This window comes from Hemibagrus wyckioides, linkage group LG06 (assembly GCF_019097595.1).
Source record: "Hemibagrus wyckioides isolate EC202008001 linkage group LG06, SWU_Hwy_1.0, whole genome shotgun sequence".
Classification (NCBI taxonomy): domain Eukaryota; kingdom Metazoa; phylum Chordata; class Actinopteri; order Siluriformes; family Bagridae; genus Hemibagrus; species Hemibagrus wyckioides.
In genome coordinates, this window is record NC_080715.1 from 21,625,100 (window position 1) to 21,649,353 (window position 24,254).

The 24,254-nt window shown below is 38.8% G+C and overlaps 1 protein-coding gene across 3 annotated transcripts in view; it reads right to left on the reverse strand.

Annotated features, from left to right (window-relative positions):
* Positions 1–6,137: 6,137 nt before the first annotated feature.
* Positions 6,138–24,254, reverse strand: part of myo16 (myosin XVI) — a 122,705-nt gene continuing 104,588 nt past the window's right edge. For 2 of the 3 annotated variants that reach the window (XM_058393041.1, XM_058393040.1), the window contains exons 31-35: positions 23,686–24,056; positions 21,760–22,959; positions 17,510–17,665; positions 16,734–16,819; positions 6,138–9,392 (exon numbers count right to left, since the gene is read on the reverse strand). In XM_058393041.1, coding sequence (XP_058249024.1) covers positions 9,213–9,392; positions 16,734–16,819; positions 17,510–17,665; positions 21,760–22,959; positions 23,686–24,056 — 1,993 coding nt within the window. In that variant the 3' untranslated portion in view covers positions 6,138–9,212. Of the gene's footprint in view, positions 9,393–13,077; positions 13,161–16,733; positions 16,820–17,509; positions 17,666–21,759; positions 22,960–23,685; positions 24,057–24,254 lie in introns of all 3 variants that reach the window. The other variant, XM_058393042.1, reaches the window with a different exon arrangement.

Consider the following 24,254-nt stretch of genomic DNA (forward strand, 5'->3'; position numbering starts at 1 on the left):
GATTGCACACATATGCTCTTCACTCACATCACTATATTCATATCATAAGTCACTGTAGTGCATTCACATGCTAGATTTTTCTATATTTTTTCTATTTCTTTTCCTTGTTCAGCTAATTCGACTTATAGGACAGCTTATTCCATATTTATTTTCATTTCATTTTACTCTATTTTATTTTAAAATTCCATTTTTTTTTTTTTACTATTTTTTTTTTTTTTTATCGTAAAAAGCATTTCACTGCATGTCCTACTGTGTATGATTTTGTACATGTCATCCTTGTATATGGAAATTTGGAAATTTGAAATCTGTGTAATGGTACCAGCAAAGTTCCAATCTTTTACTATCCTTTTGTCTGACATCTGATCATTTCTTACCTTTACACTTCCTAAGAACTGCTTTTATATATTGTATCACCACAGTAAAGAAACATAAATTTGGAACAGATGATCCAGATCCAGATCCAATACAGATTCATGACATCATGACCATAAGGAATGATCAAATTTAATATAAGACTTAAAAAGGTAGACTTACATGTAATTATTTTTATACCATTAAACATGGCAAATTGGAAACTAAACTACTGTAGAATGTGGCACTATCACACTACAGTGTTCTATGCTACCTTAAAAAAGGCTAAGATAGATAGATAGATAGATAGATAGATAGATAGATAGATAGATAGATAGATAGATAGATAGATAGATAGATAGATAGATAGATAGATAGATAGATAGATAGATAGATAATCAAAATTGGACATTACATAATTAGAACACAGTACTCAGGTTCTGCTCAAATGGTACTCTCATATTAAGGCTTAGGAGTTGTTTCTTTTTGAAGACAATCAACCTCATGCAATCACAAGCAACAAGCAATCACAGATATGAACAGCTCAGTGCTGTAACTGTAGTACTTATCAATAACTATAATACCAGCAACAATGAATAATCTGTGTAATAACTACAGCGCAAAAATAACAAAAAATTGTGCAATACTACAACACGTGTAAGTATTTGTTCATTAATATGTGCAACAACTGTGCCATAAATACATAAATGCAATAAGTAGGAATTTGTGCAATAGCTGCAGCATGTGCAATAACTGAACATTTGTACATAACTAAAAGCATGTGCAATAACTACTACTACATGTGCAATATGGACAAACGGGAAGCATGTGATTGAAGCAGGATGTGAGAAATCGTCCTGTGTTGCATGTATGTGTATGAAATGTTAACTGTCACCTTCGACAGTATGTGCAATAACTAAAAATACATGTGCAGGACTATGAATTCATGCAGTAACATATACATATATATGTGCAATATGAGCAGGGATAGGAGGATGTGTGTGCAGAAACCAGAAGCCAATTTTAAATGCCAGAAAATGTTAAGTAATTAATATTTTATTAAACAAATGCACAATAGAATGGGTTTCTACTGGTTTATATGATATTATATTACACTTTTGACCTTTAATTTATTTACTGACCTTAAATTATTGCCTCATTATTACTGTTCACAATTATAGTCTTCTATGTTTCCTCAAATCCAAAGGCTTTTACATCATCTACAAAAGTAAAACCATCTCTTTGAGAATCAGCATGCTGTGTCCATCAGAGCACTTCCTGCCAGATTCCTGAACTCAAGCGTATCAAATGAAAACCAACATTTGCAGACAGTTTAGTGCAATTGAGAGCCATTACAATGTGCAACCAACTGAATCAAATGAAGATGACACAAAACCACAAATTATCTAATGCATAGTGAGACTAGGTGAGAAAATAACCAGGGGTTTGCTCTATCTAAACTTGTCTAGAATATATTCCTATCAATATTTGCTAAAACTTTATCACTGGTACTTGCAAAAGGGGTTTGTTTGAATGTGTTTATTACTTTTAAAAAAAATTTTTTAAAAATGATGCTGGAAAAACAATAAGCCTATGACAAACCTTGTTCGGTGGCATTAGAGGTTTAATACATATGACAAGTAAAGAATGGAATAATTTGATGGGAAGCTGTTTCTAGATGTCACGAGAATGCACAGAATCGGATGCAAACGAAGGTCAGTCACTTTAATAACAACCATGCCAGTAATGTAAGGACATAATTCATAATTCATAACTCTCCAGTGTTTATGGTAATTCACACTCTCCGGTGTCACCCAAATGAGGATGGGTTCCCTTTTGAGTCTGGTTCCTCTCAAGGTTTATTCCTCTTACCATCTAAGGGAATTTTTCCTTGCCACAGTCGCCTCAGGCTTGCTCATTAGGGATTAATACAAATACATTTAAATATAAGTTTTATATTAGGATTAAAATTTTTGTCTAGTATTAATCTTAATCTAACTTTTTGCACTATATTTGTTATGTTCTGTAAAGCTGCTTTGAGAAAATGTCCATTGTTAGAAGCGCTATAGAAATCAAATCGAACTGAATTGAATTGATTCAAATCGAGAGGCAGAATCAAAATCAGAAAATAGGCATTGGCACAGAAAATGTTAAGTGAGACTTCTTCGGTCATATATGTCCACATTAAACATGAATGAGTTCATCGAATGAGTTTTGTCCATCTCCCAGCTACAGGAAATCTTTAAGCTTTATAAAAGACTCATGCACTGCTAATTAATGCGTCGTTAAAAACCCAGTGCAGCTACTCATCAACTAAAGTGTTAACCTCTCGTCCTGTGTATTGTATGCTTTCAAAATGCTCATGTGAATGAGCGCAGTATTGTTATACTGTAACTTATCTACAGCTTCCCATTATCATTACCCAGTGCTGACAAAGGGAAAACTGATTTCTTAATTGAATCTGCTTCCTCTCAGTATTTCTGCTGTATGCCTTGTCAATAACATTTTATTTTAGCTTGCTTATTAGTGTCCTCGGCTGTGGTTTCTTTAAAGCTGCTGTTGATGTTCAAATGTCTGTTGATAAAAGCTTACCATAAGGTCATGAGGGTTAATTCACCATTCTGATCAAAGTGACTGTAGGATAAGAGCAATTTGTAAATCTCTCTCTCTCTCTCTCCCTCTCTCTCTGTCTCTCTCTGTCTATATTTATGAGTGTTCTTGCTTCCTGTTGTGACACTAATGTTGGATCCTGACACACCCCTGAGGTTCTTCTTACCCTCCAGACTTGCCTGATTCCCCAGATTCTGTACTTCTGGTTTGTTCCTCTAACTTCTGCATCTGGAACTACGTATCTACACTTGAACTTGTTTTGGTGTGGATGGTCCCACATGAATTACCTAACGATTTGTTCTTCTGAAAAATAGCTTACAGTCTCATCCATATTTCAATGGATAATCTCATCTGGTTACTGTAGACTTGTACATAATAACTGCTGCTGTAATCATAAAGATTCTGTTTTTACAATATACTCACAGACACAAAAAAAAAAATTGAGGGCTCTGTTCAAACTGTACATTTGTTCATAAATCACAAAAAAAAAAAAAAACACAGACTACATGAGAATAGCTACATGTGTTTAGCTCACAGGATGTTTTTACAGCATCTATATTTTCAACCATGGCTGCTTTATATTGCGTGTTGTAGTGTGTTGTGTGATTTATGAACCAGGGCTGTCTTTATGGGCCAGTAAGCGATAAAAGAGTAATCAGTTTACACAAGGAAGTGCACCCGGTCAGCAGTGTTGCAGAGTAAACACACTGTCCTTGTTCTCATTCACATTCCTGCATTATGCCACGGGTCTGTCATAAGCACACACATTATAAAGCATGTAAGGGCTGTGTATATGTGCAGATGTTTTTTTTGTTTTGGTCATACTGGAAGGATATCCAGGATCTCCGATCGTAATCAGCTGTGTACTGTGTAGACACTGAGTCATGATCGTGTGAATGGTAACAACTGTAAAAACCTGCTGATCTGACACTGTAAAATCACAGGGTACAGGTTACACTGCTAAATACCTTACTGAACACAGCAAGAGACTTTAACAAGCTGTTAAATAATAGATCATCAATCTGCCCAATCCACATTTAGTGTGTGCTAGTGTTACACCCTGGAACTTAAAAAAGGCTTAATTGAGATTATATACACAGTATACCAGAACTTACACAAAATAGTCTATAATATTTAAACAGGGGTGTGGGGTGGGGTTCAGCATACACTAAATGGCCAAATGTTTGTGGACTCCTGACCATATGTGGTTCTTCCCCCAACTGCTGCCACAAAGTTAGAAGCACACAATTGCATAGAATGTCTTTATACGTGTAACATTACAGTTTCCCTTTAGTGGAACTCAGAGGCCCAAACCTGTTCCAGCATTACAATGCCCCTGTGGATATAGTGATTTTCAATATAGTCATGGTTTGCCAAAGGTGGGGTGGAAGGACTGACGTTGTCTGAACAGAGCTATCAACTAAACCCATTTGAACACCTTTGGATAAACTGGAACACTGACTGCACCCCAGACCTCTTCACCCAACATCAGTGTCTTATCTCACTAATGCCCTTGTAGCTGAATGATCACAAATCCCCACAGCCATGCTCTAATATCTAGTGGAAATCCGTCACAGAAGAGTGGAAGATATTACAACAGCAAAGGGGGAATAAATCTGGAATGAGATGTTCAACAAACCTATGAGTGTTTGTCAGGTGTCCACAAACATTCGGCCATGTACTGTAGTTTACAATTTTATTTAAAAAGCAAAAAATATCATAAAAGACCAGGATTGCTCAAATATTCACCACATGGCTGTGAAACCACTCTTCTAGTTATGGTGCTATTAGGCGTTGATATTGATACTTCATCACAATATAAATATCCCTGTTCAGGGAAGACCCAGAGTTTGTTATTAATCATACAAAGCTAATAAGTTTGGAGGTCAAACATGTGGGTAAAGAAGTAGAATTTGATGCTGATAGCATTAACATGACTAGTCCTTCTTGTTACTAATATACTGTATGTGCTTGAAATACCCTTAAAATATACTTGTACTATAGTATACTGTAGTATTTTATACTATACAAACAATGAAAAATGAATGATGCTATTTAACTAAAAAACATTTTTTAAACATTTGTCCTTGCTGTTATCTTGACCCTGGATGAATTTTTGGTCATATGACCACTTGCTCTTGATATATATTATACTAATGAGAATCAGATGAATGAACACACAGACAACAGTAAAACCACACAGTCTGCGATATTTCATTTATCTGACCTCTAGCGTATTGTACTGTATGTTTGCATTGCATCATTTTGTGTCTTGCACTGTTTGCACACTATGCACATTATGTGGCTAGGACACCTTACTCTTTAATCCTTAGTTCTGTGTTATTTTTTGTTTTATGTAGCAGTGTGGTCCTGGAGAAACGATGTTTCATTTCATTATGTACAGCATCAGCTATATATTTGAAATGACAATAAAAGCTTCTTAACTTGACTTGACAACCTGAAAACAAGAAGTTCTCATGTTGAAGTTTTTGGCCACAAAGCACTACAGCTGATAGAAACTGAACACTGGTTCACACTCTATCCAGTGAAGTATGGTGCCTGTAGCATGGTAGTACGGCCTCTTTGCAGCTTCTCTGACGAAAGCTTTAGATGTTCTTTGATTTAATGGTACTCTGGGGGATATTCAAACTCCGCCATTGTCTGGTCCCAGGCCCAGGATGCAAAAGGAGAATGGTTGCACATTGGGCTAGGAACCCACTGTGTAAAATACTCTTGCTACAGAAACACCAAATACATCTTCAGAAATCCATCAGATCCGAGGCAACTCTCACCCTGGATAGAAACGGCTGGAGAAGACTTGTCTTATGCTCCACGAGGAGTGAAGAGGATTAAGTAAGTAAGTAAGTGGGATATTCAAAGTTTCATTTTTTTTTTAAACGCAACCTTGATTGATTTGTTCCTGTTGTTTTCAAAAATGTATATTTTTTTCTGATCGCTTCTTGGCCTTCATAATGCTGTTAGGAATTTTGCGTTTCTAAACAACATTGATATCTTTCACTTCAGCATTATGGACTATTTTCTGTACATCCTTGACATTTAATCCCAGTTAAGTCCATTTCAGGTCCAAGCTTTAAAAAGTTTACTTATGAAAGGCAATGTATAGCAAGTATTTTTTGAAAAAAAAAAAAAAAAAAAAGGTGAAAGAGACACGGACATTGGCACAACTGTGCTTTATTGCTGTACAGGAATTAAAAAAAAAAACATAATTAAAACAAAATATGATTCCCACAGACACGCATGTATTGAATAGTTAGATTTATATATTTTAGATAATGCACAAAAAGAACATGAAGAAAAACAGGGAACAGTGACTACAGAAATGCAGCGACATCCACGTTGATGCAGTAATATACAATAACGAGTTCAGAGAGATTGAGCAAGCACAGGAACTCAAGCTGTCCATTTCTGTCTGGGAGACTGCAAGTGACTGCAAAAGGAGAAGGTTCCAACTCCATCAGCAATGTCACTCCTTAAAATGACACCTTGCACCAAAGAATTATTTTTTAAAAAAATGGATGTTTTTGGTGTTGAGTAAGAGAAGGGAGGTTCACATTACATGGATAAAACACAATGTCCACACAGGAGTCCGGAAAGTTCCACAGCACCAGATGAGACGGAGAATGATATGTCTGTTTGATCACAACGCAGCACACTAAACACAAAGTAACAGTGTAGTGTGCTCTTCATGCTCTAAGGTATCTTATTTTTTTTTAAAGGATACTGTAGAAAAAAATGGGTTCCTACTGTACAATAATTGGAATGACAGGCAATATGATAAAGAATCATTTTGGATCAACAAAACTAAATATGTCATCCACGCTAACCCTGTATAGCAGTAGCAAAGCAAAAAGCAACTCTGCTTGCAAACATCCTAAAGAATAAATTAGCTGATTATCATGAAAGGTCTGTATCCAGCATCCCACCAAGCACTGTATTACAGTGTTCAACGTGACACACCATCATCAAGCGATGATGTTTGTTCTATCATGCCTTTGGGGAACCCTGGTTTTACTTCAAATGCCAAACCCCAGGGCACAAGTCATTATTTTGTTCACTATGGACAGCTTTAAAATCAATTTCTAATTTGTTTTGAACAAAACTCTGCACAGAACAGTGTTGTTTAGGAGGATCCTACAAAATCAGTGTGAATCAATGGGATTTGGCAGCGATGTTTTTCTCATTAAAATCACTCAGTAGATATATTGCCTGGATATAACTCTGGATAGTATTCACGACACATTAAATAATGTTCTTAGATCATAAATGTTTTCATTTACAAAGTCGTTTTTTTTTTTTATAAATACATTTACAATCACCAAATAATATCCACCCTTTAGATAGCAAGTGGCAGAATCTGTGTCGAGGAAATCTCCAACATTTTGTACATTAAACTATCTCTGGTATTGGGGTTTCACAGGTAGCATGAGAGTGTGCTTATTTTAACATTCTTACGTTCTGTACATTCAGTCGGACAGGCCGGTTGCTGAGCGGAGTCATTAAATTTGGGTAAATGTGCGTTTTCAAACTTTTTTTTTTTTTTTTTTTTGAGAAACTGAGACCCAAGCATGAATGAAATAGAGTTTAGGGGCTCAATTCTAACATGTCAGTATGAAACATATGAAATAACAATACCATAGTAAATGAACAGGTCTGTACCACGTGGTCTGATGAAGCTCAAGAAAATACACTCCCCAAAAAAGAATAAAATAAAATAAAAAAAAAACTGATGCGAAATAAGATCTTAACGTTCAGAACACTGATTGCAGACTTACAAAGATGAAGGGCATTTTCTGATTAGAAAAACCACTTGAGTGTCATTGCAGACATGACACTGTCACGTTATTATATTTAAAAATTTCTGTTCATTACAACTGCATTTATTCATACTGGACACCTCCAGTCCATGTGGAGCTCTAGACAGATAAACAGATAAAGCAATGTCTCATTACACATTAGGCATATGTATAAGTTACAAAGAGAACACTTGTTTTTCAGCTTTTTTTATGAGATGGTATTTACTTAACTAATTAAAATAAATGACAGCTCGAGGCCTCGAACAAGACCAGAGACGGTACAGTGGAGTTCAAGTAATTGCACAACCACAGGTTTTGTTGCTTTGCGTTATGTTTGGCTGGCAGCCAGCAGTGATTCCTGTATACTAAGTACAGAATGTGAACAACAACAACAAAAAAAAATACACATCTCTTTCCAATTACTGACATGCTGCACTGTTTGTGCGGTAATCTGGTCAATTTCCTCCACAGTGGAATGAATTCCTGTCCAAAGGTTTCTCCCAACCTTTAAAAATTGGGTGACGTTATTATTCAAATCTACATTTACATTGGTTTTTAATGAACTAACATTAGTTGATTACTTCTGTTTGTCTTGTGTCAGCCAGAAAATACAGAAAAGTCCATTTCTGTTTTTTTTATTTTACATTTCGGTGTCTTTATTTTACTCTGTCTGTCGGCACAGAGTGTGCAATATTCTACTCGTTCGGTTAAACGTGTGCTTTGCATCTGAAACTGGTGCTTGTGTCAGATGAAAATGCACCATGGGAAATCACTGAGAGTTTACCTGAACCCTCAAGAGTTGACAAACCCCGTTTTTAATGCCCGTGACCTCTGAAGGTGGGTTTCAGAAGCACCTGAAAGAGTGTGAGACATAGCTGCGTCGCTGAACCTGAAGTCACAGTTTACCAAGAAGGTCAGCACAAAGAGACTCGTTATGTAAACTGTAGAAATATCTGCAGCCCAGCCCCTTTATGCCACACTGTCCCTAATCTGGGCCACCAATACCACCTTTTATCAAACTGAGGCAACAGAAATCACAGGAGCAGCCAGCACCAGTTTGATCTGTAGTAGCAACACTGAAATACGGTATACAAATGTAGACTACAGTGCAGCGAGATGGGTTACAGATACGATCGCAATCTCTGCGGCTCCAATAGTCTCTTTCACACAGCATTCAAATCTGATAGCTGTAGACTTTAGACGTAGTAGACAGAAGGGTCACCGAGACATGTGACATGGCAGTATGTCCTTTGGGTTCCATATTATTTGGTGCCTGGCCTGAGAGACAGATATGAGGTTCCCCCTATGGCTCATCCAAATCATGAGCGATAAGAGAGAGAGACAGACAGACAGAAGAAAAGGAGAGGAAAAAGAAGAGAAACCATAGAGTCCCTGGTTCCTTCCTCGAGGACGCATGATTAGCAGAGGTACCACTTTTTATGGTGGTGTTTTCTTGGTCGTATTACTCTTGTGCTTTATCAGTAAGGTAGGCGAGCCATGTGTCTGGAGCCAGGCATTCTGGCAGTCTGTCCGACCATCACACACACTCCTCCTCCGTCTCAACAAATCCTGAAACGTTGACCCCTGATCCCCCCACACACAGAATCGCCGGATGACCTAGGAAAGGATTAATAAAAAGAGAAAAAGTAGCCTTAAATTAGTGTACTGATGTCGCTTGTAATAGCACATACTAAGAATTCTTATCAAATACTCAGCTTTGTATTTGAATTCAGTGAACACACACACAAAAACAGAACAGAACGGACAAAAAGAAGCTGATGTGTGAAAACATGAAATATATGACCAAAACACTGTGACAAGCTGGAATTGTTATTAATTCTTTGGTCAAATCCATATTTCAGATGCACCACCTTTTTTCTTTTTCCATCCCTATTGTGTAAAATGATTTGCTCTGCCAGATACCTTTGCATGAATTACCCACAAATGAGAAATATACCAGGCCATTATACAGAAACATAGCAGCACAGCCAAGTCCTAATCCATCACTTAAAGGCAATCACAATGTAGATAAATAATCAATATCAGCACTGGGTCAGAAAAAAACCTGTTTCTTTTAGTTTTGTTCTATATAGAGCTCATCTAAGGCAGAAACAGTTCAGAAGAAGCGCGACACGGTGATGAGAAGTTGTTCTGAAAGCAGTTTAGATGAAGCACTAGTGGTCTAGTTCCTCATCCCATCTAAAGACAATGTTTGTCAAGACGAAGAACTAATTCATAAAAATAGTTCGAACCAACATTGTTGATAGTGCAGCAGAGTAATGGGGCATTCTTGAAGTCCAGCACACCCATGCTTGCCATCTCTCTCTCTCTCTCTCTCTCTCTCTCTCTCTCTCTCACACACACAGACACACACAACCCAACCTAATCCATAATTTACACCTATGTGTTGGTATATTCCCATCTCTTAAACCGCAGCCTCTGCAGAGCAGTAACAGGACGTTTGTACCTTGTTTACCGCACTGTCGAGTTAAACACAACACCTTGTCGAGTAACCACAGGGACGTTCAAGATCATGCACATCAATCAACCATCATAGGTCTGTAGACAACTAACTATTTAAGTATTAAACCAGACTGGTAGATTTAGTCCCATCTCATGAATAATCAACAGGGGTCTTTAGATCATTGACACCATACTGATGGAATATTCCATTTTTTTGCAATTCTAATGTGATCAATATTCCCCTGTGTGTAAAGTGTCACCACAGAGGCACAAGGTGTCTTTAAAAGCCTCTACCCCTGTCAAACCAGTGACATGCACATGCCTAACCTATATGTCAAATGCAACATAAACATCGCTGGTGAATCAAAACTGCTTATCTGATCGACAGAATATTTTATGTAAAGAAGGCCAAGCAAGACTTGAGAGTTTTTGATCTGAGAATAGAAGTCTGAACTGGGAAAATATGTCTATAAACAGCGCAGTCAGGGCTGGCTGGTCAGTGTGTTTACAGGAATGTAAAATCCTTCATCAATCTTTGCTGAGGAAAAGGAAGAATCACCTGACATAACCTTGGGCTGGGACTTGATGAGGTTTATCCCTACTGTCACCATGTGGAAAGGTCAGGAGGACATATTGGCCTTATCGTCATATATATGCCATGGAGATGAACAGACTACATTATCCACAAACCTATTAACCCATGCAGAAACATACGGCAAAGGGCACAGCAATCAAGGAGCATCATTACTACAACATTAAGCAAAGGTTAGTCATATATTCACCTATTCATTCATTAATTTCCTTAAATACTGTATCCTGCATGTCAGTCCCTTCAAGCTATGTACTCACATGCATGGATAAACATAAAATAGATCTCTATCAATTTATTTAAATGAATATTGTTCTCATAGTTCTTATTGAACACATTTTGTAACATGTACATAGAATTACAGAGAGAGCATTAATGTGATTACTCTGCAGGTAAGAGTTTGTTCCCACAAGTAAGTATCAGGTCGCTTGTAAACAGACTGTCCTGGAATCTGACTGTCCTCAGATGCACTTCTGATGATATTTAATGAGCACGGTAGCAGGCAGAGAAATAAAACCATTCAAGACCGGCACATTTCTACAGACTCGCCCACTCACGCACAGTGAAAAAAACAAACAAATGAGATTTACTTTCCGTGTAGCCATAGATAAAGACAGATTAGTAAGGTCTCTCTGCTTTCAGCTTAAACCCCTCTCCTTATGTTCCTGGCAAGCCTGGAGTCTGAAGAGCATTACAAGTTCACCTGAGAGCTCTTATTCTGTTTCGCTGTTCGGCAGGACAAGCCTGGAAAGAGCCTTGCTTTCACACGACAATCCAGGCAACAGCAGTGCTTGGTCACTGAGTTCATATTAGTAAGTCCAGGACAAGTCTGATCATTATGCTGCTTGAACAGTGGAAGACAAAGTAGGTATAGTATTTGCTGAAGATGGAGAGGATAAACAGATACACAGGATACAGGTAGAGAAGAGAATAAGGCAGTGTTTGTTGCAGCAAGCACAGGATTCTTCTCTCATTACTTTTGATTATGTTCGACACCCGTGAACAGGATAAGATAAGATTAGATAGAATTTTTTTAATCCCAAAGAAAATTCTTTAAGAATCAAAGAGACATTTGATGATGTCACAAAACATGTCTTGGACCAAATCTGTTTTGAAAAATTTCTCCAGATATTGTGGAGTTTGCTTGATATTGTGTTGATTTCTAGGATCTCAAACTCGCTAAATCCTGGAGAGACAATCAGATGCAGTTTAAGTGAGCTGGTGCATCCCTGTGACCTGGCAGTATCACTGTAATGCTACATACACATATAGAGAGTTGTGGTAACAAATACACTGTTGAAGTTTATACACAAACGCCAAATCCTTCTCCAGAATATTTCATTTAAGCCATAAGAAAACTCATTTGCAGTCAAAAGTCGAATGCTAGTTGCGCCTCCCACTGATAAACGTTATTACTATGGCAACCAGTAGTAGGAACGCCTACTGGCGACTTCATAGTACAGTGACTTGCAACTGTGTGAACGAATCTGAACAGTGACAGTATCAATGCCGCTAGCATTTATATCTGCTAGAGTTTGGCTGGATTTCTAGCCATGGATGATTTTGGCAATATCAGTATTTAATTTAATGGAACACTCACCTCTCAGCGTGTACTATATAAACACCAAAAAAACCCAGCACACTATATGTGTGTTTGAATTCAATTTTCACACTGTACACTCGTGTGTTTGAGCTTTTGTACACTGTTTTCCACAGAGACATTATTATAATGCATTTGGCAGAGATGGACGTTTATTTGTGGTTATTTAAATATTGGAGGCTCAGTCGGAGTGCAGATGAAGTTTCTAACGACATAAGGCATGATTCAGCAGGCAACAAAAAGCATCTGAGCATGTGGTCAAATTCTATAAAGAGTCTCTGTCACAGGCACAAATAAATAAATAAAACCCAAGGGGGAAAAAACTGAAAGAAGGGATTGATTGAATGAAGGCTGGAGTGAGTCAGCGTCGAAAGAGAAAACAGCAGCAGAAATGGAGGTAGTGGAGCAAAAAAACTGCAGCTCAGTTGTCTTTTTTAATTCCACTGACAGGAGCACAGTCATCGGATTACTATTTGGTTTTAAGAAGACATGTATTTGTATTGCTACAAGTATACCTGAGTTAATTCCAATACAGATGATCTTTACACAATCATCAAAAAAAATAGACATTGTAAGAGCACAGAGCTGCAGTTTCCTAACATGAAAATGAAAGGTGGGAGAAGGCCAGAACGAAGTGGAGCTAAACTCACCCCGTCCCTACACAGACACTATGGCCATGCCCAGGCTAGAGCGCGGCCCCTGCACCAAAGGGAGAGAAGTTGAGGTGCCCCCTCTGTAAGAGAGGAGAGACAGAGAAAAAGACACACAGGCTTCAGAAGACAAGAGTAAATAAAGCAGTTTAGAAACACTAACAGACATTGACACCACACCTAACAAACATATGCTGTCAACTGGGTCATGAGTAATGCCACGGGTTTACTAAGTTAAACCTTGACTTCCTAGTGTACAGTGTAGTGAATGAAGACGAGTGAAGGCAATCATCCATTTAATCAGCAAAACATCAATCAAAACACAGACAAAAACAAACATGTTAGAGGTATTCGCGTCGATTCCGTTACTAAAAGGTCTCTGCTGAGAGGGTCATCAAGTGCATGACTTTGCAACCTGTCATAACAGATGACTCCTCAGGCAGCAAAAGATTCCTCAATTAGTCAAAGAGATGAGTGGAAACACTTTGTTCCTCCAACTGCTGTCTGTGCTCCCTGAACAACTTGCTTTCTGGCTGTTAGGAACAGTGTGTTCCCCTATCAATCACACGTGTCAGCCAGGATATATATATATATATATATATATAGATCTATCTATCTATCTATCTATCTATCTATCTATGCCTATATATATATATATATATATATATAGTGAACGGATGAGGTAAACATAGAGGCATGTGGCACATTCTGGCTAGTGAAATATGATGAATACATGTGCCAGTGCAAGGAAGAAGACGTCTGCATTAAAAGGCCATTTCCTGCTTCCGAGTGCCATAAGGACATTAAGGGCTCGAGTGTCCTTCTGGAGTCGACCTCTGTTGAGGTTAGAGTTGAGTAATGGAGAGGGCATATTTCTGTAGCCATCTGGCTTTTATCCATTCAGGCACTATGAGAAATGAACAGCTTGCTGTAGGTACAGTAAAGGTTCAGAACCGACTTGTGTGCTTTGAGGTGTGGGTTTTCATTATGCAGAACTATTATTATTACTATTATATATTACTAGTATTACTACTACCACTATTATTACTAATAATATTTGTACTGTAATTACACAATGCAGTTTTGAAACATTCTGCCAGCTGAATGTTTGGAAAACGTCAACCCCAATACTATGATTGTATATTTGGTTTTCTAAATAGTCTGTTTGTGTGTACCTGGCACAGATGGCTGAGCTTTAAAAGCTAGTGTAAAGTTACCAGCTCTGAGCTTTAGTAGTAAAGGAATAAGCCTATGCACTCCTGCATATGCAGCTTAGTAAATAGAGTGTCCGATTTCTGAGCACTAGAGTTTAGATCTCTTACCTCTCTAGTGGAGATTCTGTACCTGTGAATATTTCATTGTCCACTTGAATAATTAAAGCTTTATTTAAAGTGCGGGAGACGAGTGCATATGTATGGCCTGTTTATTGTTTAAGGTGGCTTTTATAGCCATGGCTCTAGCTTTACTGCTCTGCTCACTTCCTGTTTTCCAGGTAATCATGTGACCGATGGCCATATCATGTGACACAGCAAGGGGATTGAGGGTTGAATGGGAGCTGGTAACTGTAGAACCTGTGGCACCAAGTGTTCCTAGAAGCAGGAAGGGGTTAGATATCACTAGTCCGGCGCTCAATACACATCCTCATCCGCTTTGGCATGTAAAAAAATGCTTTAATGTGGAAGGTAGAAGACTTTAGTTTGAATTTAGCTTGAAGGCTTAACAAAATTTAACAAAAGTCACCAAATTTAAAAAAGGTGGACTTGTTCTCAGCTAGATAAGCATGCTTATCTTATTCTGTGTTAAGGCTCATATGCTGATGCCACTGAGCTTGAGAGGCAGAGCAAGAAAGAATATCGCCTCTCCACTCAGGGAAACTACAGCAATTATGGCTAATGACAACTGCTCAGCTGACCTGTTACATTCAATGACAAGTGGCTCATGTGGGTTTACTATGCTTAAGTGCCAGGGAGACCCGGCTGACCTATATAGTATACATATTCATAAATCATTATGGCTTGGCAGACATTGCATAATGTGGTGGCCATGGGATGGGGGGGGGGCTTTATATCCTGAGACAAACTCTTTCTCCCTACCTCTCATACACACAAAAGGACACAGACTGTCACAGAATATTTTTTTTTTGAGGGAAATGTTTAGAGATTATGTATGAGACACTTGAACAAGGCTAGCGTATGATGCCATTGTGGTGTGCAAACCTGCAGGCCATTGGAACAGTTTTCTGCTGAAAAACGCTTAAAAAAAGAGGAGTGGATTGCCAGCAATCATAAATATCACCATGCACAAATATCAGCTGTACTCCAGCTTCAAGGGTTAGCAGAATGACTGTGTATAACAACAATCATGGCCCTTATCACATTTCCGTATTTGTCCAAGGCCTGTGTATTTCAATAACATTACCCCTGTTTCTTTCTGCACAAGTGACAGTTCAGTGGAGGATGTGCACCATACAGCATATCATAAATGTCATGGCTGAATATCTAAATCTCTTTGCCAGCAGACAGGGAACATTTGCTTGGGATGATTTAGGTGTTGATCTGACAATGCTGGCTATCAAGCACATGTGATTTATGACACCTGTCATCTCATATGTCATGTAATCCCAGGCACCAGATGTTAAAGTATAGCCTCCATATTGCACTTGCGTACGGACCTGATAAAGATTTAGCCAGCAGACATGGGATAGCATGCGATGATACAACATGGCCATTGCAGATGGGTTCACTATCTATCTTATAGTGAATAAAATCTAATTTATACTAATTTATACATGTATACATGCCATTTTAAATGGCAAAATGTTCATATATATATATATATATATATATATATATATATATATATATATATATATATATATATATATATATACAAATTAACAGTAAAAAAAATCAAAATTATTAAGCTGATATGATTTTGATATCTCTGAACATGATGCATATATTTTCTAATAATGTATACATTTTGCTAACTAAAATTAACAACATTTTTCATTTCATCTAAGCAGATATTGAATCCTCTCAGTTAAATTATTCTTCAAATCAGGTCTGACGAATGAAAGAGTTATAACAACTTGAAGTGTTACCTTTTCTTGGATTACTGACTGCAGAATACATTCATATTGTCCTTTTTGGACATCCCTGTTTGTAAAATAGAGACCTTTTAAATCCAGCGTCCAGCACATTCTGTCTTTTAATGTTCATACTCTCTCTACAACTAATTTAGATTATCTAGCATTTTATTGTTTCCTATTTTCTTTTAAGAAACATAAATGTCTAAGAAAGAGAGAAATGTCAATCAGATGGAAACCTCTTGGCGTGTAGCTTCATTAAGGTTTAATACAATGCAGGTTTTAGCCTTCTCACACACACACACACACATACACACAGTGAACAGTGAGAAGCAGAGCCGAGACACAGTGATAGCTTTGGCCTGAGGATCTGTGCCACTGGCTCTTCTCCATAGTACATGCAGTGATATCCCGGTAAACATAATCTCCAGATAACTTCCCCCTCAGCTCATTTGGCAAAGTGCTGGGCCTGGGAGGACATGGAACTTTCAGCTTTCACTTTCATTAACCTTGATTACCTGTGCCACCGGGAGACCCCCGCTACCCCACTGAGGTCGTCTGAGTTTACCTGAGTGTGGTGGCTGTCCATATGTCTGTGAAGCGTAGAGGCACTGGATGCAATTGACTTGTGGTGTCCATCATCCTCTAAAGTTCCTGTTGAGACAGAAGGAAACATGCTGGCAATGATGTCAAAATTTCCCTAGTCTCACCAAACAGAATAACTAGCCATGCTAATTACTTTAATCTTAATCTCAAGACTGAAGAAAAAAATGCCTTTTTCAGCAAAGGCTAACTTCCCGTAGAGATCATACCACCAAACAGCCTAACTAAAGGGACAAAAAGACAAATGTGCAAGATGGAGTGTGGGTTTGACAGAGGGCAAGATGAAGAGACTTCCCAGGTAGACTGATGGCTCATATGGACACCTTATCAACTCCAGAGCCTTTCAGACTAATCATGGACTCCCTCTATGATAGCTTCAGGTTCAACCCACTTCATTTTCTTCATGGCTGGGGATCTCCCTCCTCCATGTGTCATGGTCAGCTGGGTCAAGGTTATGCTGGTTGATCATGTGGCTGCTTGAACACACCCTCTAGAGCAAGGCCATTGTTCAGGGAATGGGTCTCATAATTACTATGTTTATTTCCCTAAAGGATATGAATAATGTATTTTGCTGTCACCTTTGTGATTTGTCTTTGGACCACACAAGGCACTTTTTAAACACAGAGGACACTTAAGAGAGCGCAATAAAGCTTTCTACACACTAACACGCTCCTTGATCAGCATTTTCAGCCATTTAAAATACATATCCATGTTCAGACACAGCTAGTTTTTGAAGATTACCATTGGAGATCTGGTTGCCGTTCTCCATGGGGGCAGGAATGGGGGAGTTGGGCGAGGATGTGCGGTGATTGGCGTTTTTGTCCTGTAGCTGTGGTGATGAAGTGGTAGGACCTTGCTCCTCTCTTCCTGGAAGGTTCATGTTGGAGTTGGAAAAACCTGAGGAAAGGAAAAAAATCAATCAAGCACACCAAGCGATACAAGATTTTCTGTGATTTATAGTTCTATACTTCTGTTAACACCTATACAAAATATGATATTAACACATCAAATCTGATTTCCACCTAAGAGTCCCATATACGTCTTTGCACATGTCAACAGGTCAAAACAGTGACATTTGGCCTCCATGTTGATGACATGGTGGAAGGAATGCAAACATCTGCCATGTCCAGCCCCGCAGGACACAAACCATAGCAGCTGCACTGCTCAGCCACAGGGGCAGTGATGGGAGCCCGGTGCTGACGCCAGGGCAGAAATCAGCGGAAGCAGCAGGAGAACTGCTAATCCATACGGCACGTAGGCCTGCTTAGATCTCACCGCTGCTGAGATGAATTTAGAACAGAGGGTCAGCTGCCCCCTCAACACACTGCCATCATTTCCATTACAGCATGCTCTCAGGCAGCTCCGATGACCTCGAATTCTGCAACCTAAACATGGTCTGGAGCTAACACTGAGGTAGGTCAACATCAATTACTCTCATTTAGAATGAACAGAAATTAATTATGATTTCTTCTAAAATGCTAATATCATATACATTACCAGATAAAGCTTAATTAAATGCTATTTCTTTACCAACAACTTCTCCTACTCGTGTTTGACTCCATAATCAATTTCTTTATCTTTCTGTCTCTTCAAACAGGAACATGGCATGAAACATGACACCTCACAGGACACCCCTTTCACTCAAGATGACGGACAGGTCATCTCATTAATAAAGCAAGAGTTGAAACCGAGTCAACACAGAGATGCCTCCCAGCTCTGCGCTCAGCTTCTCCCTCTAGGTTTCACTGATGTCAGAATGAACACGCTGACATGCAGCAAGATCATTCACACATCCACTACTTCTTGTATGATGTAATGTGATGTATAATACAAACTCATACTTGTGCATCTCTCCAAAGATATGTCTAACTGAGTCTACTAACTATGTCTAACCTGTGATCTATCTTGTCTATGTTGTTTAAGACAGGTGGATTATTATTAGTGAATACACTACCAAATTATCAGACACAGTGTGAGGCTTTCAGAAAACACAGTGACCATGGGCACATTTGATGACACATGCTTTTAAACAGCTTGAGGATGACGATGCATATGTCAGGGCAATTAACACACACACACACACACACACACACACACACACGGGCACATGGTTTAAGTAGTCATTTCCTCCTCACATACATTTCCTTAATGACTATATACACACGCTTGTTCTCCAGGGAATCACATACACTTTGCTATGGAATTACAGTACCTATGCACACACTAGAGGACTTTGATATTTAATATTTTATGACTATATCATCTTCTGCTCATGTAATATTGATGAGCCTAGTGATAATACCCCCCATGCCCCCTTTAGCCTCCACTGTAAAGGGAGGTGGTGGCTCCTGAGCCTGGATTCTCACACTCTTGCTCTTTTATTACACATGAACCCTCATACAAGAATGGTAAAGCAATGACAGATAAAGTCAAGGATTGTTTCAGCATACCATGAATAGAAAAAAAATCTACACACCCCTGTTAAAATGACAGGATTTTGGGATGTAAAAAAAAATCAACCATTGAAATAACAAATTAAGTGATAAATTAAGTGATAAATCTTTTTTGGAGAAAAAAAAAAATAAAAATAAAAAAACCTTATAATAACCTAGTTGCATAAGTGTGCAAACATTAAAGCACCTTGACTTTATTCCACCACTCACTGTTTTAGAGTCTTTCACCATGGCACCTCGTCATTTGCTAATATTTTCTCGGCCTTTCTTGTAAAAACATTCTAGATCCATCAGATTGTAAGGACATCTCCTGTGCACAGCCTGCTTCAGGTCACCCCACAGATTTTGAGTTTGATTCAGATCTTGGGCTTTGTAGATTTGGATGTGTGTGCAGGGTGTCCTGTTATAAAATAGCATCCCATACAGACTTTCCACACTGATAGCCAGTTTCTAAATATTTAAATAAATTAGATAAATTATATGTTTCCTAAAAGTGATGTATGTTTAACCAGATAACCATGCATCTGATCTCAATTTGCATAATAATAGTAGTAGTAAAATAAACAAGAATAAAATAATAATGATAATAATAATAATAATAATAATAATAAAAATAAAAATATATAATTAATTATATTTTTAAAATGTAATAATTATTATTATTACTGTTGTTGTTAATAATAATAATTACTGTTGTTTTTGTTGTTATTATTATTTATATAATAATAATAATAATAATAATAATAATAATAATAATAATAATAATAATAATAATATTCAACTAAGAAAAATAATAAATATACTAGATAGGTCTTGATTAAACAAATCCAAAACAATAAAGATTCTAATAAAATGATTATACTGCCTTTTTTTTAATCATTATTTTTCTAGTTCATGAGTGCCTAGCTCATCTCGACAGTTTATATTCCTTCTGTCTGTGGCAATGTAAAGTTATGAGCTCATTAATTTAAAAATGCATTCAATACTAATTCTTTAAGTAAGGTGACATGCCCAGTGCACAGAGCAGAAATAATGGACTATCAAATCAGTGTTTCATGAAAAGTGTGCAGGAGCGTGAGGGGGAGTGTGTGTGTGTGTTTAAACACCTGAAAAATTAAACACATGGACAAATAAGGATTATTCATGGTGTTCTATCAGTATAATATGATCATGGATGAGCCGTTAGTTACACACCACTCAGAACAATGCTCAGTTTAACATGCAGCCTGCCTCCTGGCTGGGAGTTTTTTTTTTCTTCCCAGAGCTCCACTTCATCACTTTAGCTCATTAGCGTACCTGTGTCTAATTAGCACTAGACTTATATTCACATTGTGAAAGCTTTCCATTGTGAGCTTTGAAACGATCGAGCTTCTCTACCTATTACTTTGCTTTCATGTTGCTCTTTTTTTTTGGCTGTCTATCATCTCTGCCCTTTTAATCAGATGTATTTATGATCTTCAGCTCACTGCCTGGATCACATTTGTGTTTGAAATTGTTGTCGTTAATAAGACGATCAGTATTTATATCCAACTGCTTCACTTTTTTGATGCTCACTAATGTATCATTTAACAGCAAAGGAGCTCCAATCCCAGTTATCAGTCTTATACATCTAATCAAAAATTTAACTTCAGCTTCCACAAAGAAATAATGAGGGTTTTTTTTTACGTTTGGCTTTTATGGAAAAAACATTCACATTTATAAAAAAAAATGTATTTTGTTTCTGGTTCAGGTTATTTTGGTCTTGACAATACATTCACGCACACAAACGCACAGAGGGGGAAGCCATGGCATGGGCAGGGTGCTGATGAACTGATGCTCATAAATCCATATGATGGGTACGTGTGGGGTGAAGAGATCTATATTTGAATACAAAGGTTAAGTAGGGAAAGGGGACACTGTGGGTTCAGCAAAGCTTGACAACAGACATTTGTACCCTCCCACTACACACCCATATACTAGCTACTATGTCAATAGGGAAGCAGTCTGGTGCATCTGTGTGTGTTTTTTTTTATTCACATGATAAAAGGATCAGTTTTAATGCGTCATCACTTCCTTACTATGACCCAAAATAAGCAAGACTCTGCTAACAAGTACCACTGCTGTGTGGATTCTTTGAATGTGTGTATAGGCTGTAACAAGGGAAGTAGCAGGCCAGTATTCATGCTCTGTTTGATGGCAAGGTCTGGACGGTGATGCTTTGGTATGGTAACAGCAGCCTCCCACAGGAGAGGAAGCACACAGCCAAGCCAAGGCCTGCTGCATTTACACACTGACTTGACTATTGTGGTTTATTCAAATAGCATTGTAGCTTTTACAATAAATGTTTTCTATTTTTATAAAGAATGACTTGACTCTTTTTGACGTCACAATTTTGTTTAAATAAACAAAACTCCTTCTGTTTCCTCCACAGAGGTTTTCATGTGTACTTGCACTTGTCTTTGAAGCCATTATGTTCTTCCTATAGCTTGAAGTATAATATTTGTCGTTTGACAAAACACAAAATGGCCCAACACACACACACACACACACACGTCTCACCGCTATCCCGAATCTTCCTCCCGGTTGTAGACTTGCGGAGCAGGCTGCGCCCTGAACTGAAAAGTGTGTTTAGCTCATCAAGGGGGCTTGTGAGAGCCCTCCCATTGGCTGGGTTGAACAGCAGAGGTGAGGATGAACATGAATGTGCTCGCCGTGGCTCTGGACGAGAAGACTTCACTGGTGAGTAGGGAGGCTTGGCGCTGCCTGGGGGAGTCTCTGCTAAAGTGTGCCCTCCTTTATGAGTCATTTTTGAGTCTGCGCTTACACGGCTCAGGACCAGGAAGTTCGTTTCAGGGGGGAAAGGGAAGTGTGATGGAGGGCGATACGGTGGAGGAGGAGCTGCGGGTGGGGGTGGAGTCAGTGGTGGAGTAGATTTGTCAGGTATTAATACGGAAAGACTAGGGGAGGAGTCCGCTCGCTGGCGACTATACTGGGGTGAAAGTGGGCTGCCGCCATCTTGGCTGGAGTAGTTGAGGTTAGTCTCGAACACAGGCAGCTTCTTTACCTCAAGAGGAGTGAGGGGGGACTCGTCCGAGGCTGGAGAGCACGTGACTGGAGATGGAGGAAACACCAACAGAGGGGGCCTATGTGGTAGCAGGTTGGGGAAAGGAGCAGGAATGTCGCATGCTGTCCCATCTTTTTTCGTTTTTTCACTCCTTTTATCACCATCCCAGCTTTGCTGACGTCCAATCAGCATGTTCGAATGATCTATTAGGGCTACAGGTCTCTTGATCTCTAAAGTCTGTGGCAGCTTTGCAATACTACAGCTGAAGGGAGTGGAATCACACACTTCAGGCTTGGCAATCTGGGGAACTGTTCCCCCCTCATCATGTGGGTAGTACTTCATTTCCTCATAAACAGCCTCATTCTGCTCTGGACTGTGGGAGTTTGCCATGCTCAGAGCCCTGCAGGTGCTCACCATCTCAATGTAGACATCCTCATCGTCCCGGCTTGGCTGTATGCTCAACATGCCTGTGTGTGGTCCGTCATCAGAGGCTGCACGCTGAACGAGGCCCATGAAGTGTCCGCTGCGTGCCAGACATGCCAACTTCATGTCTGTAGGGCGCACAGGAGCAGGAGCTGATGAGATCTCCTCATAGGAGCCTGTGAGCTTGGTGTTTGGGCTACGTTTGGGTTTGGGAGGGGGAATCTTCTTCATGGTGCTGTAGTCATCACTGTGAGGACGAGGTTTAGAAAGAGCTGTGGACAGACAGAAGAATGGGGGGGGGTATTAACACCAAGCACAAAAGATCATTGACCTCATGTCCTGCTGACTTCTTAGCAATAGATATCCTATTGATTTAGACCATCTGTTTTGATTTTATAGCAATGTAGCAGTAAAAAGACCTTAAAATCTTCAATAAAACAAATCATCTCAATAACTATTTAAACACTATTTATGGGAATAGACACACAAAGTCCATTCACATGATGCACAAGCCATGTGTGTGAGTGTGTGTGTGTGTGTGTGTGCACACATGAGAGATTGAGGCACTACTTGACACTGACTATAATCAGCATTACAAAGACAAAATATTTTTAGAAATTATTTTATTTTAGCTTATTACACTCAGGTCAAAATTGTGTTTCTGACCTGGCAATAACAAGAGAGAAAATTGTTTTTTAGAGTAGTTTAGCCAAGCTAGTTAAAGATAAAAAAAAAACTCCTTTCAGGAAAATAGACTAAAAGCAGAATTTTGTGATAAACAGAATATACAGAATATAGAGGCTAAGTATTTTTTAGAAATCTTATTTTATCTGGTTCTTCTCAGGTCAAAATCTTTCTTTTTATGTTTTTAGAGCAATAAAGCCAAGCTTATTCAAGTTTTACAGTACAAAAAATCTCCTTAGATAGGGTAAACTAAATCATTAACTAGTTATTAAGCACTAAGCTGTTACAGGGCAGTGTAAGGATTCTGTACGTACGGTCACTGGGGGAAAGCTGGGTTTTCGGGGGGCTTCCTGAGGGTGAGACTTGGCCATCAGCAGGACTATCCTTAGGAGCAATGCTCAGGCCAGCACTCACTGCCTCATACGATGCACTCAGACGTGTGTTAGGGTCCCTTTTCGGTTTGGGAGGAGGTTGTTTCCGTGGCGACGAGAGTCCTCCGCTACCCCCCTCTTCACTGCTGTGAGATACAGACTGAAACGCCGGTTTGATTGATGGCCCAATGCTGGAATGTACCAAGTTGTCTATGACTAGGGGGATAGGCACAGAACTGGAACGGAAGTGTCTGATAGGACGGCTCCCAGCACGGCCTACAGCGTCGTTCACCCTCCCGCTTTTCTCTACAGGCCTGAGAGAAAGATACAGATGTGCACAGTTAATTAAATCACAGCGAAATGAAATTAACTCTGTTTCTTTTACTGACAGCAATTTTACATGTGAATTATTAATTAATGATTACTCATATGGACATTAAAGGCACAATTCATCAATGATTTCATTTACTAAATGATTTTGTGTCACTATTTGTTATTTCAGCAGAGGTATA